This window comes from Stegodyphus dumicola, chromosome 1, assembly GCF_044657685.1.
Source record: "Stegodyphus dumicola isolate Sdum_Otavi_A_Nest chromosome 1, ASM4465768v1".
In the NCBI taxonomy this organism is placed as follows: Eukaryota; Metazoa; Arthropoda; class Arachnida; order Araneae; family Eresidae; genus Stegodyphus; species Stegodyphus dumicola.
The window spans coordinates 245,920,538-245,937,205 of NC_140768.1; the positions used below are offsets into that span (position 1 = coordinate 245,920,538).

Genomic DNA, 16,668 nt, shown 5'->3' on the forward strand with positions numbered 1-16,668 from the left:
CTGGAAACGTTTTCGGGAAAGGATGTGTGCAGTTGGCCTGGGTTTTGGGCACGATTTGAGACAGCTGTACACGAAAACGAAAGTCTACATGCAGTAGATAAAATTAACTATTTAAAGTCAATTCTTACTTCCGATGCAGAAACTGCAATACAAGAGTTGACATTAACAGCGGAGAATTACGAGAAGGCTGTGAAAATATTAAAAGATCGCTTCGGACGCAAAGAACTAATAATAGATACCCACATGAACAATTTATTAACTCTGACTCCGCTTAAAAGGTCTTGCGATGTGACAGCACTTCAGAAATTATATGATCGTTGTGAAGTACAAATTAGAGGATTAGAATCGTGTAATATTTTACCAGATTCGAACAGTAACTTATTGTATCCGAAATTAATAAAAATGATTCCGAATGATTTAGCACTAGAATTTAATAGGAAATATGAGATGATAACCAGACAAAAATTACAAATTTGCTAAATTTTCTAAGAAAAGAAAAAGAAAGTCGAGAACGTACAGGATTTTTAATAAAGCCAACAGATTCTGAAGTCACTGAAAGGAAATCCCATTTTGAAAATAAGCAGCAGTTTCGAGAACTGTTTCGAGACAACGAAAGAAATCGGTATTATAATAAGGGTAGAATTCCTTCAGCGGCAGTGTTAAACACATCACTTTCTAATAGCTGTTTATTCTGTTCTGAATATCATACGTCAGAATAATGTCAAAAGACTGTGCCAGAAGAAAAAGGAAGCGTTAAAGCAAAGTGGAAATTGTTTCGTGTGTCTCAAAAGGTATCACTTAGCGAGGAACTGCAAATCGAAAGTAACTGGTGGAATTTGTGATCGACGACATCATACATTGATACATTCTGTCGCAAAGAACGCGTCAGACGAGAAGCCCGTCCAAGGGGCAGCAGATAATGGCGCCAGCAAAGCGTTCACCCGCTGTTTGATTTAGGATCGCAGCGAACATTTATTACGGAGGACATCTGTAACAAATTAAAACTTCCGGTCCGGTTATTGGAGAAGAAAAATAAAAATATTCTCTTTCGGTTGCACGACGTCTGAAGCGCAGAATGTTAAAAAAACCAGTCTCATTTTACATAATTCGAAGTATCGATATGAAATCAAATCAAAATAGAAGCTTTAATTATTCCTGTCATTAATGGATCACATATTCATTCCCCTAGAAATGAAATAGTTAATCTTATTAAAAAAACAGGGCATGCAACTTTCCGATGAATGGAGACAAGGGAATAAAACGCCGAAAATTTCTTTGCTGATAAGAGCGGATTTTTATTGGAAAATAGTTACGGGTAAGGTTTACAGACTAATTTCTTAGTAGCCGTTGAAACAAAATCGGGTTGGACCATTAGTAGATCAGAAAGGGCTTACATAATTTCACCAACTAATGTGAATACTATGAAGGTTGTGGTTCATAATAATAAAGATACACAGAACGAATCACTGTCTGGTTTGCTGAAGAATCTCTGGGAGCTCGAATCTATGGGGATAAATTACGATTCAGATAAGGAACTCGAATTAGAAGATAATTTAGTTTTCGATAATTTCAAAAGATCTGTGAAATTTGAAAACAATCGTTATGTTGTCCGCTTTCCCTGGAATCATAATTCAAATGAGCTTGGAGATAATCTGGAGATTACTAAAATTAGATTTAAGAGTTTAAGTCGTAGATTTCAGAATAATCAACAGTTCTATCGCGAAGTAATTGATAAGTACTTAAAGGAAGGAATCGCCGAAGAAACTAACATTGAAATTGTACCAAAAACGTATTTTATGCCACATCAAGCCGTTATAAGAAAAAACAAGGAAACTGCAAAACTCCGTGTGGTTTTTGACGCTTCGTCACATGCGAAGCATTGTTTGTCATTAAATGATGGTTTACATTCAAGTCCCAAGATGTGTCCAGACATACTGGAATTGCTTCTTAAGTTCCTTCAAAATCGAATTGCGTTTACAACTGACATCGAACAAGCATTCTTGCAGATTTCTCTTGCTGATGAAGACAGAAACGCATTCAAGTTTCTATGGAACGATGGTGAATTAAATGGAACGAAAATAAAGGCTCTTCCGTATGACAAGGGTAATTTTTGGAGCAACGTCTAGTCCGTGTCTTTTCAGATCAACTCTTAATGTACACGCTGGCAAATGCAAGTCACAGTATGCGAACGCATTTTTCATGCTAACTGAAAATATGTATGTTGATGACTTAATCGCTGAAGCAGATGAAGAATCCGAAGCATTCGAGAAATCGGAGCATATTAGACGCGTACTGAAAGAAGGTGGATTTAACTTGCGAAAGTGGAAAACAAATGAAACGAATTTACAAAAAGTATGGAAGTAAGAAGATTTTTCACAGGATTCAACTTGTTCTAAAGTATTGGGGTACTTATGGAATAAGTCAAATGATACATTTTTTATAGAAATTGAAGATTTGGTAAAAGATGCCAAAAGGATAGATAACATACCCACTAAAAGGGAAATCTTGAGATTTGTAGGACGTTCCTTTGACCCACTAGGGTTTCTAATTCCTTGCACCATTCGAACTAGGATTTTACTGCAATATTTATGGGAACAAAAGATAGCATGGGACACTGAAATACCAGAAAATCTCAGAAAGAATTGGCAAAGCTGGTGTGATGAATTAGCTTATATTTCTAGTTTGGAAATACCAAGACATCAGTTTGCAGGTGCTGGGAGAATGGATATTGTTACGAATTTGGTATTTAAAAAGCTAATGTTAGTTCAATTATAAATTAAATGGTTTTATTTCTCGCGCAGTGCAGCGCGTGACGAATATTAAAAGAAAGCTAAGCCGTAAAAATTAAAAATACAAGAGCGCGTGCGTTAAATAAATAAATATCTCTTTTTGATTTCGAGAAAGTACTGGAAAATTCTAGCGCGTGATTTTAAAATCTTATAAAAGGAGGAAAACATCTCAGTTTGTAGGAGTTGCTTAGTTTGTTGTTGTTTAGAAAACTGCTCTTGTTGATTGTAGCGAATTCGCGGATTAGCGTTCTTTAGCTGTTTTGAATTACGTTCTATTGGACATTTGAGTAGTTAAAAGATAACTACTGTGAGATATTGTAATACTACATGATAATTTGAGAAAATTTAAGCATTTTTGTTGTGATAATAATAAATTTTTGTTCAGTTTTCATTGGACTTGTGCATTCATTTCATAACGAACCCGTACGAACGCAACAATTTTTGGTGTCAGGAGTGGGGTTTGAATGCCAATCACAAGAGCGATGGAAGAACAATTGAGACAGCTCATTAGTGCTTTTGCTGCATTCCAAGAAAAGATGGAAGCTGGCCAAGCATCATTTAAAGAAGATATGAAAGACTCTGTTAAAGCAGAGATAAGATCCGTTAAAAAGGAAATGGAAGCCGTTCACGAAAAGTTGGAAGCTGGTCAAGTAACTTTTAAAGAAGACATAAAAGCTGTACAAGAAAGAACTGAAGCAGGTCAAGACGAAATGAAAAGAGAAATAACCTGCGTAATAGAAAGTAAATTTGAGGCTATGGAAGACAGAATAGGAGCTGTCGAAAATAAAGTCGGGCAAATTGAAGAAAAGGTTTCTTCTGTCAAAGATGAAATAGAAGATAGAGTGTCGGCTGTGGAGCAACGAGTCGAAGGAAGAGTTTCGGCCTTCCAACAACAAATTGAAGAAAGAGTTTCTGCCGTCGAACAACAAATTGATGATAGGGTTTCTGCTGCCGTCGCCAAAGAAGTTGACAGCCTAAAGAAGTGCATCGCGACGGTAGGAAACAATTCTGAAGGTTTCAAATTTTTATCGATGCCTGCTCGTTCCGTTCTGAAACTATCTACATATGATGGGAAGACCTCCTGGCAGGTGTATAGGACACAATTTTCTATCGTTGCGGATGCGAATGGATGGGATTCCCAAGCTAAGGCCTGTCATCTCGCCGCTTCTCTAAGAGCAGACGCAGCGGATATCCTGCAGACGCTTCCCGAAAATCAAAGGCTAGATTTCGAAGCTCTATCCGGCGCTTTGGAGCTGCGCTTCGGCGAGAAATGTTTAAAAGACTACAGCAGACTCCAATTAAAATCTCGTCAACAGAAGCTCACCGAAACGCTTCAGGAGCTCGCCACGGATGTTGAAAGGCTGTCCCACCTCGCATTTACGGAGTGCCCGAGAGAAACGAGGGAAATTCTGTCGCTGCAATATTTCATCGATGGCATCCGGGACCCTGAAATACAGAAAGCACTGCGAATGGCAGATGTAAAGGATGTAAAAAGCGCTCTGTTGTACGCCGTGAAATTGGAGGCAGCCCAACAAGCAACTCTTAGGGATCGCTACCCAGGCAGAGCTGTGCGAGTCCATGAGCCAGTGGATCAACTGATGGCTCGTTTAGATGATTTAGCCAGACAAGTCGATGCTTTGATACAGAGTAGGAGCGAGAAGAAAGTGGCTCTAAGGTGTTGGAGATGTGGTAGTGAAGGTCACCTAAGACGGAATTGCAGAACACCCCAGGGTACGGAATATAAAGCAGACGATTTTACCAGACAAGTCAGTGGCTTGAGACGGAACAGAAGTGAAAAGAAAGTAGTTCTAAAGTGCTGGAACTGCGGAGTTGAAGGCCACATACGAAGAAACTGCAAAACACCCCGAGGTACGGAAAATAAGACCATTTCCCAGCAACGACGCAGTAAACAAATTAGTGACCATATCGAGGAACGGAGGTTTCCAGATAATGAAAAACCTTGTTTTAAAGCGCTTAAAATTTATACAGTGAGTGGCAACAGTAACGGACTGTCCATTAATGGGAATATCGATGGAGTTCCTTGCAATATGATCATTGACACAGGAGCTAATGTTACCATCATTAGGAAAGATTTAGCTGAACAGTTTAAAGATAAACTTATTTGGACGCCATCCTGTGTTACCCTTCAGACTGCGTCTGGTGACAAGATCGACATAACTGGGAAGTTAAACGTAAACATCACGTTTGGAAGTGCCGCCTACCATCACACGGCATATGTGGCGGATATTACAGATCCATGCATACTCGGATTGGACTTTTTAAGGAAATACAATTTTTCCTTAGACTTGAAAAACAACAAACTGCTTTCAGGATCTGAAGACATGACTATCCATCCTAAGAAGGGATCCTCACCTGGAAATGCCGACGCTTTGTCCGAAAGAACCAGCTCGAGAAACAGCCGAAATCATGCTAGGGTCGAAAAGAAACACCAGACTACCAGCTATTTTCCGTCTCAGATGCTCTTCGGTCGAGACCTTCGTCTGCCTTGTGACCGCCTGTTTCATCGCCGTACGGATGCGCCTTCATCGCCTGAGGAACACATCCAAGATGTCAAGGCCCGTTTTGAAGTGATGCACCGTTCCGCACGAAAGCGAGTGAACTTCGCGACGGAGAAAGTGAAGACCAGATACAACGCGAGAGCTACTGGACATAGATTCAACAAAAGAGACAAGGTGTGGTTGTGGAACCCGATTCGGCGAAAAGGTGTCAGGCCTGAATTACAGTCACCTTCGGATGGTCCATATACAGTCCTGAAGAGACTGAATGACGTCATGATCCGTAAGTCTTCGAACTCTAAACCTAAAGTCGTTCATTACGACAGGTTAGCCCTTTACTATGGCCATAGTACATAATGTAAATAATTGTAAATAGTATAAGACCATGGTCCATTTTGTTTTTAAATGAGTATTTGATTTGTATTTGATAGCATTTGATTTGTTTTATGTATTGCATTTATTGTTCATGTTGTTTATTATTGTAATGTAATGCTTATTAATGCATTTATGCCACAGTTGTAAGTTTAGCTTCCTGTCCAGGGATTGTACTGCCCGGGACGTGCAGTCCTTGGAAAGGGGGCAGTGTTACGAATTTGGTATTTAAAAAGCTAATGTTAGTTCAATTATAAATTAAATGGTTTTATTTCTCGCGCAGTGCAGCGCGTGACGAATATTAAAAGAAAGCTAAGCCGGAAAATTTAAAAATACAAGAGCGCGTGCGTTAAATAAATAAATATCTCTTTTTGATTTCGAGAAAGTACTGGAAAATTCTAGCGCGTGATTTTAAAATCTTATAAAAGGAGGAAAACATCTCAGTTTGTAGGAGTTGCTTAGTTTGTTGTTGTTTAGAAAACTGCTCTTGTTGATTGTAGCGAATTCGCGGATTAGCGTTCTTTAGCTGTTTTGAATTACGTTCTATTGGACATTTGAGTAGTTAAAAGATAACTACTGTGAGATATTGTAATACTACATAATTTGAGAAAATTTAAGCATTTTTGTTGTGATAATAATAAATTTTTGTTCAGTTTTCATTGGACTTGTGCATTCATTTCATAACGAACCCGTACGAACGCAACAATATAAAGGATAGTTTACAGTTACACTGTTTCACAGATGCGAGTCAGAAGGCCTATGGGACTGTTCTGTATTTTCGTTATTCGAGAAATGGAGTCATTCATACAAGCTTCATTACATCAAAATCACGAGTAGCACTTTTGAAAAAATTATCACTTCCAGATTGGAATTGATGGGTGCTTTGATAGGCTCTCATTTGTCAAAATACATTTAAAAGAAACTCAAGGACAGTGATTTAACTGTATATATGTGGACTGATTCTAGTACAACGTTACACTGGATTCGAAGTGATGTAAAAAGATGGAAGCCATTCGTTCAGAACAGAGTGAAGGAAATACAGAAGAATTCAGATGTCTTGAACTGGAGATATACGCTTGGTGAAAATAATCCAGCTGATTTGCTAACTAGAGGTGGAAATGTCAAACATCTGAAGCAGAATAGCATATATAGCATATGGTGGAATGGGCCCACGTGGTTAAAAGAAGAAATAGATACTGGCCAAAACCGAATTTATGTTCCACAAAGAACATTGAAGATTCCAACAAGGAATTAAGAAAAACATCGAAGGAAGTTTTCGTAAATCCATGCGTTACCGAACCTTCCGAAGATTTATTTAAAGCCCAAAATTACAGCAATTTACACCCTCTCAATCCATTTGTAGACAAAAGTGGTGTAATTCGTGTGTGTTGGTGGACGATTAGAAAATTCAAATTTGGATTACAAACAAGCACATCCAATCGTGTTGCTTGACAAAGATCATTTGACTGATCTAATTATTCTTCACAGTCATCAAGTGATAGGGCACGGAGAAATAACAGATACTTTAAATCAGATAAGAGATAAATTTTGGTTGCTTAAGGCTCGTAGGAAAATTAAAAGTATTCTGTACTTTAATTTTAAATGTCTGCAAAATATTTCGAACGAAACCTGTCATGCAAGATATGGCACCTCTCCCTCGAGACAAATACCGAGAAGCCTTTCTGTTTGTGAACTCCGGAATAGATTACGCGGATCCACTGTACGTCAAAAATGGGAGAGAGTTATCTAAGACATATTTTTACTGTTTACCTGTGCTGTAACTAGAGCTGTGCATTTATAACTTACAGCCGACCTTTCCACGAAAAAATTTTTGCTTGCATTTAGACGGTTTATAGCGAAAGAGGTTTGTACCGAATAGTGTATACCAATAACGCCAAAACCTTTAAAAGAGCGAAAAAAGAATTAGAGCTTTTGAACGAGGTGATAAAAAACAATAAAGTTCAAGACGAGTTCTCTAAGCAAGGAATCAAATGGAAATTTATAGTTGAGAGGGCGGCATGGTGGGGAGGCTTTTGGAAGCGTATGGTTCAATCTCTGAAAGCCCTTCTGAAGAGAATCCTAGGCAAATCATCCTTGACATTTAGGGAATTAGAGACAGTCATAATAGAAGTGGAAGCTATATTGAACTCCAGACCTTTAACATTTACATTCTCGGATCTAGGAGAGCCAGAATCTTTGACCCCTGGTCACTTCTTAATAGGAAGACGGTTACTATCATTGCCGCAAGGAAGCTCTAAATTAACTTCAACAAAGGAGAGTCTTACACGTCGATTTACACATCAACAGATACTGGTAGAAAGAATCTGGAGAAAATGGAGACAGGATTATTTGATGAATTTAAAATCTGCTCATCATTCCACACTGGCTAAAACGGGAACCTGTTTGAAGAAATAAATTATTTTATTAGTTCATGAAGATAAAATTCCAAGGCTGATGTGGAAGATGGGCATTATAGTGGAAGTATTTCCTGGAAGAAATGGCAAGGTGAGAGCCCGTGCTGTCCGCTTGCCCAATGGCAATAAGGTTAAAAGACCAGTGCAACTATTATATCCAGTGGATCTGGAATGTAAATTACAATTACAGCAATTGTCCTTCTGCGCCGGAGGATGTTGCAACTCATGCTGAGATCTGATGGCTGAGTGACGTCATCTCGAAATATGAACTCTTGCTTAGAGATCGCACGAGAACTCGGAACGGAGAAGTCGCACGCTGCGTCGTGCCAAAATTAAAACCCTTTTCATTATGCAAATATTCTGTAACCCGTTTGCGTCTTCATTAAATATGTTTGTGTAAAGAATGCATTTATCATTTATGGATTATTCCTTTCAAGATTTTGCAGATAGAGATGCACAGAAGAGATCAGTTTCTACCAGTGGCCCTGGCAGAACCCATTGGGACAAGGTAAGCGGTTTTGTTTTACCTTGATTAATTAGTTAGAAGTGTAAAACACTAACAAGAATAAATAATAACTAAGAATAAATAATAATATCCTGACCTTCGTAAGGTGAAGGTCATGGTACTGAAAAACATGGAGACCCTTTCCGTCCAGAGTTGTCATTGGAAAGTGTATTTGGAATTAGATATTTTTAATGTTTTTCCGCTTATTTCATTAAAATAAGTTGACAGAAAGCTGGTCTTTTATTTTCACATCTCTAAATGTTCTAAAACATTTTAATTAACTTTTCCCGTAACCAAATAAAACCAATCAATGAGAAGCTACCTCTTCAACAAAAAAATCTGAAAGTTCTGAAATTGAGTTTTAGCATAATCAATATTTCACTTTCTATTATAATTAATAGTTTATTTTCTCCGTTAATGGTTTTTTTTTTTTTTTTTTTTTTTTTTTTTTTTAAGATAACAATGCTTTCACGCAGAATAAAATATTCTCGAGGAATTTTTCATCTTTACTACATTTTTGTCTTTTAATAGAATACTTTGGAAATTTACAAACATTGACGGAGACCTTTTTCCAAATTTAATTGGATTTACAGCAGTGATCAGGCATTACTAACTTGTTATTCTGTTGAGAAAATAAACATTTAATAGGAATGCGCGAACACCCTCTGGGCGGTCAACTGCAAGAACGACCAGTCGAAAAACGGCAGAGGGAAAGATGACGCAGCCCTGTGTGTGCTGGACTAGTGCTCTTTATGTCGATCATCATGGGTGTATGGCATGCATTGTTCAAACGTGTTATAAATGGTGAATTTTTTCACCATGACACTTTGAACACTAACTGTTAATTACAAATTTTCAATAAATTTGTAAACTAACTTGATAGACAGTGACACCTACGTGAACGAACCTCGCATTAAAGCATGGCAGAAATCCAGAATTATTTGGAGCTATTATATTAATTTCGTAGAACTGAAGGCCACTAGTGTTTATTGACTAGATGAGTTTTTATTATGTGGAAATCCTTGTGTGCTTTGCCACATTCAGTTAAACAAATAAACAGACAGCTTTGGAAAAAGATCAGAGAGGTTATTTTACAACTGCTTTTGTAAATACGTAACGTTAAGTTGGATATTTTCTGAATGATGGTGATGGACGGTTTTAATACGCTATATAATACAGATATTTAATGTGAATCAAGCTATCCATTCATATGCGTATACTTAATATAAAAGAGATGCAAAATAATTATAGTACAATTTATAAATGTTTCAGACAAGGTATACTTTTCCATAATTATTCTATTAACTCTCGCTTGTTCTTTTTTCATTTGCTCGATTGCGGCAGTAACTCTCTCATTTTCCATTCTTTTCTCCTTTTCTATGAGCCTTCTTTCTTGATCTTCTAACTAAAAAAACAGGATTGAAAATAAGTCACGTCAGAGGAAAAGTTCTTCATAAACAGAAATAATAGTTATCAAAAATTACTGAAAACGATTCTTGCTTCTGAAGCTGTAGAAATAAGCTAATCTCATAAAGTTTCAAAGTTGCTAGTTTTACAAGTTACTGGTTTTTAAAAAATGCGAGTTTCGAGTAATTTTAATTTAAACATATATTTCTGAATCAGTGTTCTCTGCCTATGTGTGTAAATCGAAATCAAATAATTCAGAAAACTAATTTAATTTTTCCTTTTAAATTGAAATGGAGATTTTTAAGAACAGCTTAATTGATACCTTGATGCTCTGTAATGAAATACAATAAAACAGGCAATGATTTCAAATCCTCAATGAATTACATGTAACTGTCTACCATACAAATATACCTTTGTCACAATATAAGATTAAGAGGAAAGCAGCTTAATAAATTTATTTCATCTTGTACAGTATCACGGAGCTTCTTTACGAGTGCGCCTAGTTTGTATTGTGAAAACAGTTAATGAATACAAAGGATTGAAAATTACAATTAAATCCAGATGATTCTAAATTTAGCGAACATAAATTTAAAAATTTTAAACAATTTAAAATACGTTTGTGGTTTTTTTAAAAAAATTTCAATTTTAAGGATACATTTTAAGGATACTCAATTTGAAGGAAGTCCAGTTCAGTAAATTTTCAAGAAATGTTTTACTTTCTTTTTTCAAAAAGGATTCTTAAAAATTCAATTTCGCCTTCGACGAAATTCGAACAAGCGATTGTCAAATTATTAGTCGGGCATGCTAGCAATTATACCACAGACAAACATGGAAGCAATCATCCTAATTCCTTATAACTTCAGTAATTGTTTTTAACAAAATAAATTTTTATCAGAAGATACACCTAAGGATGATCTACCTATAAGCATAGATAGATCACCTTTCACTCTAAGCTTTGAATCTGGATTTCAAGTTTAGTTTATTGACAAATCACTTCAAGTAGGAGATGACAAGCGTGAGAAATAAGCCGAAGATCTCTTTTTCACTTATTTATCTCTTCCCTGAACATAAAAACTTTAATTCATCTAGTATAGCGCGAAATAGACATGGCTTATTCCTTATGCTTTAACTATTAGTTGCCTGAGTACATTCCAATTAACACACAAAATACATTATTAGTCCAAAGGGGTAATTTGCCCAGAAGGACTATTAATTTCGTTTTGGCATTTTGCGTTGTTTCACTTTTCAAATTGTTGCCACCAAGTATTATCGCCATGTATTATATTTAAAGAAATTAAATACTGAAGAATCTGCATAAATGTATGTATGCTTCTCGCATTGTGATAAAACAACGGTACCTAGAGCCATCAAATTTTGAATAACGTAATCCTCCTGCGAATGTAGGCGTCTGGAAGCCCAAATTTTAAATTTGGAATTTGTTTTATTATCGATTTCATGTTTTGTAAACCTTTAGCTAAATTTTCATTAATAAACTCAAGGATTTCAAAGCGAGCAATGGCAATGTTGTACATAAAAATAATTTTTATCTCCAGCGCGCGAGACTGTGTATCGGAAATTCTAAAGATATGCTCATTTTAAAATTATTTTGCGATGTTGGTCTTGAACTGAATTTTATCGCTTAAGTGCATGATATTTAATAAATAAAGGTAACACACAAAATGTTAAAAAAACGCTCCTTTAGACGTAATTTAAAATCTGAAACATCTCTTTTTTTTTTTTTTTTTTTTTTTTTTTTCAATTTTTATAATTTTTGAATTTTTAGTGTTACACGTTTAGTCAAACTTTTTGATAGCAAGTCTGTCAGATAAAGAGCCTCTGTGCCATACGGCCCTTCATATTCTCCTTGAATATCTGCGTTACATGATGGTAAAGTAAACCCTCAGACTATGCGCCGCATTAAGAAGATACGCCGAGGAGGGTCATGTTCCGTTCCTTGTAAAAAAAAAGAAAGTAGACTGTAAAAGAGGACGAACAGCAAACAGGTAGGGCTCAGGCCCTCTCTCTCGATCTGCAGCTACATTTAATGAAAGAAGCTAGTAGTGATGTTTCATTGTATAACTTTTTTTTTTTTTTTTTTTTTTTTTTTTTAGATTTTGATTTATTGTGTTGCAATTCTTAGTTTCCACCGCAAGTTGTCGGTGTTTTTGCAAAGCACTAAGTATGTGCCTTTTCTGTTCATAGTTGAAAATAATAAATGGATATTTTCTCCCTTCTTTTGTACTGATATTACTTCACGCCTGTGCGAGAAGTCGCCAGGTTCCTTACTAGGATCTAGATTAGTTTATGTGGCCATAGAGAATTAGATACTATAAATTGTGCAATGAAAAAACTTTGATTCGTTCTATAATTGTAAGAGTGATAAAAAATCAAGTGTTTTGTGATTATTCAGCTAATTCATTCAACGGGATTAAGGGCGGATAAATGCTATTCTTTTGGCAAAATGTAATGATCAAATTCCGATGATAAAAAGAAAGGAGGAAAAATAATGGCAGAAAAGATGCACACAATTTTTTCCTGTAATATTAAAGAACAGAAAACTAGAGTATTAATGGCAACTCAGTGCTTAGAATGAAAAGAGGAGCTTTGTTGGTAAGTGATCTTTATAAATGTGAAACTAGTTCCCAAAATATAAGTAATATTAAGTTAAAAAATGAGGTTTTTAATTTATTACTGTCATCCTCTTTTCATAAAAATGGCGAATTATGAATAAAGTTTCTTGCACAAACAATTTTTTTCCTCATTTTGGGCATCCTACCCAGTAAGACCTACACAGAATTTCCGTTTTCAAAGGATCAATAGCAGAAAATTTTTAATCAACCTTTATTTCGTCTTATCTTTATCTATCGCATTCCATATTTAATGAAGAATACTAATGAATAAAATCAAATTACCTTCAGAAGATGAATACATAAAAAATCATTTTTCGATATTTTCTTTTACGGGCCACATAATTTTCTCTAAGTGCATGCGCCAAGGCTGCCTATTATTCGCCGTTAAATTTAATGTGTTCGTTTTCTGTTAAACAATCGTGTACAATGGAACCTCGAGATACGAGCACCTCTATATACGAGAAATTCGAGATACGAGGAAAGTATGAGGGAAAATTTCGTCTCTAACTACGAGCATTGACTCGAGTAACCAGCAATGAACCACGCTGTTGGTATGCGTGGTGCTATTTTCCGATCCGGCTTGACTCGGGGAATTTCCTTATCAGGTCACTCAGTGTTCTTTGATCTACGTGTTTGTGCGATTGTGAGTTAATTGATTTTTACATTTTAACGTGAAAATAATTATTTCAGGATGCCTCCCAAAAAGATTGCTGTCTCAGATAGTGCTGCAAAGAAAAAGAAGGAAGCCATGGCCATTGAAACTAGAAAGAAATTATAGATAAACAGTAAGAGTGCAGTAAGAGTGACGGAATGGGCGAAGACTTACGGCCGTTCGATATCGACGATCTGCACTATTCTGAAAAAGAAAGAAGAAATTAAGAAACTTGATGTGGCCAAAGGAGTTACCGTTACTTCCAAGAACCATCCGAAACTCCTAGAAAAGGTTGAGAAGCTGTTGTTGGTGTGGATTAACGAGAAGCAGTTAAAAGGAGATTTGGGGTCGGAAGCCACCATTTATCGGAAGCCATTATAAAGGTAAACGACGGTTATATTATTTATCAGTGTTATTTATTAGAAAAACTGATTTTTATGTTGATATTTTTGTAGGTGCGAACGAATTAACTGGATTTCCATTATTTTCAATGGGGAAATTTGTTTCTAGATACGAGAAAATCGCTATACGAGCTCAATGCTGGAACGAATTACACTCGCATCTCGAGGTTCCATTGAACTTGTTTTCATTTTTACGAAATTTACATAATTGAGTTGAGCGGATTAAGAAAATACGTTTTCTTGCTGGAAATTCAGATTGGCACATATGTCTTTGTAGAGTAAAATGCTTGGCATCTGTTGCCTGTAATAAGAAAAAAATCCTCTACCCCCCCCACCCACCCCCGTCTTCCAAAGTTTATTATTTTACCTAACTGTTTACAGATTGAAGCTGAAAAACAGTTCTGAATCGTCGAAAATATTTAAGGCATCTTACATGCATCTGTTTGCGTACGCTGGCCTGGTGTAGCTCATTTTGCTTTTTGGACTTCATTTCTGCAGTTTGATGCAGTTCCGCTTGATTCTCTTCATAAGCATTTTCTCTTTCTTTCCTACGATACTCCTCACAGTCTTCATCATAGAAAATAAGAAGTAATGTTACATTATTTCATTTCCATATTAATTATATCACTTTGCTTAAATTACATGAAATAGTACATGGTGACTTCAATAATATGACAATCACCTTAATCACCGTGTTTGTTGACATTTATATACATCAGGTAAAATTATTTGAAATGTGGTTTTTCGCTTCTGTATTCGATATATATGCTCTTTATACGTTTTCCCTTTCTCACGGTAAGTAAAAGACCCCAAATTTTCAGACTGTGCCATACTCTGGTAACCGCATTCGAGCTACATAAAAAAATTCCCACTTTTCTGCAAGAGGAAGAACATGTAAACTCCAGATACTAGAACTCCAGACAAACTAGACTTTTCATTAAAACTGGCATATTTGTGCGATATATTTGACAAACTAGATACCTGGAATCTGTCCAAGGCGGTAATACATCTTGAAACTATTGGAGAAGGTTGCGGTATTTAGAAGAAAACTGCAGTTGTGGATAAGAAAAATTAATGAGGATGGCAGTCAAAGTTGTTTCCTTGAATAACATAAATACGTGTCTTCTAATGAGCTCGTTATCTCTCAAAAATTGCTTTCTCTTTTAAAAGACCACTTTTCTAAGCTCAGTGAATGGTTTGCAAAATACTTTGCAGAAGAAAATATCGAGAAATGTTTGTGGATTCAAAATCCTTTCCATGCTCAAGCTCCACCAGAATTCACTTCACAAGAAGAAAAGAATCTCCTTGAACTCTCTTGCGACAACTGCCTTAAAACAAAATTCGCGAGTTCCGATTTGGTGGAGTTTGGGATAATCATCAAAAATGAATATCCAATTCTAAGTTCAAAAGCTTTAATGACTCTTATTCCTTTCGCAACATCATGCTTATGCAAAACCAGCTTTTCAGCTGTAGCTGTAAAAATAAGAGTGACAATGTCAAGTCTTATCCCTCGCTTTAAAAAAACTTTGTGGAGATCAGCAAGGTCACCCGTTCCATTGATTTTTTTTCTATTTTTCATTAATTATAATGATATACTATTCTTGTGTATCAGTTCAATATATACCTATATGATCCTCAGATTGTAGTTGTTTTCATTTCTGTGCCTGGTTACTAGTATCAATATACTGTCGTATTTAATGAAATGTTGTAATTTGCTATGACACTATGTAGTAAGCAGGATGCAAAGCACAAACCTCGTAACCTGATCAACCCCTGATCAATACCAAAATTCCCTGATCCAAAAACCCTGATCAATACCAATGACTGAAGACCAAAATGATGACTCAATACAACAACAACAAAGAATAAATTATCATGCATTAAAAACATTTTATTGACCATACTTACTTTTGGAATAAGAATATTCTTTAAAGAAATAAGAATAAATTTACTGCCCAACAGGTAGTACTGACAGGTATAATTTTCTGAAGAAAATTGTGTAGCGCTTGGTGTCTATATCTACATTACATGTGAAATTCCGAACTACAGTAAAAGATCGAAACAACAAATATGCACAGATTGCTATTAAGGTGAAGAATAATAAGATAATGCATTTTTGAGCCATTTTGATTATGTTTCCCTTGCAAGATTCGGCAGGTAATGATAACGGTGCTGCTGGCTCGCTATAGAAGCGATCAACCTAAGCAGCTCTTTTCAGTGCTTAGTTCTAATATTTTCGTGTGTTAAAGCACGTTGTCTTTGCATCACAAAAACATTATTTCTTGATTCTGTTTTAAATAAATTGTTTACATAATAGTAAATAGGTTGTAATACCTACAAATTATTCGTAACTTAATCGTCACAGTTAACTTGCATTAATTAGAAAGATAATTTTTATATTAGAGCATTAATTATCAAGTTGAAGTTATGCGAAGCTGATTTCGACTTTGTTGATTCAGTGGTAGAATAAGCATTCGCAAAAAAATTTGATTTCGAATGCAATCGAAATATAACTCTTTCCATGATTTTATTTTTCAGCTTCTGAAAATGTATCTATTGTTAATATCACCATTCAGTCAGCAATGTACTTACCTGCTCTTTTATCTGTTAAGTCATTCCAGAGCTCTGGAGATTGTTTTCGCAGATCAAAAGAAACATTATTGTGTCCAATTCTAGCAATGCTTGTAGCTGGGTCAACAGCAGCAGCCAAAAAACATTCCCAAAGCGAAGGTGGTGAGCTTACCTGTAAATTTTAGTTTTATACTTATCATCTTCAATTATAGAATCAATATATTTTGCATTACGAAAAGAAATTTTATGAACAATAATATTGCAAATATTGCAAATATTATTGTTCAAACAAAACTCAATAATTGTGATCAATTCATCCCATCACACTGCTTATTTACTTTCCCATCTACAACATAATTTCAATTACTTCCTCTGTTCACATTCATATTGCTTCATCAGAAGATTAATTTT

The 16,668-nt window shown here is 35.8% G+C and overlaps 1 protein-coding gene across 1 annotated transcript in view; it reads right to left on the minus strand.

Moving 5' to 3' along the window:
* The window catches only part of LOC118195694 (dynein axonemal assembly factor 4-like), a 76,438-nt gene that overhangs the window by 50,967 nt on the left and 8,803 nt on the right, over positions 1-16,668 (minus strand). Inside the window, exons 2-4 of the mRNA XM_085827081.1 lie at positions 16,279-16,429; positions 14,120-14,253; positions 9,880-10,001 (exon numbers count right to left, since the gene is read on the minus strand). Of these exons, the coding sequence (XP_085683207.1) occupies positions 9,880-10,001; positions 14,120-14,253; positions 16,279-16,429 (407 nt within the window). The remainder of the gene's footprint in view (positions 1-9,879; positions 10,002-14,119; positions 14,254-16,278; positions 16,430-16,668) is intronic.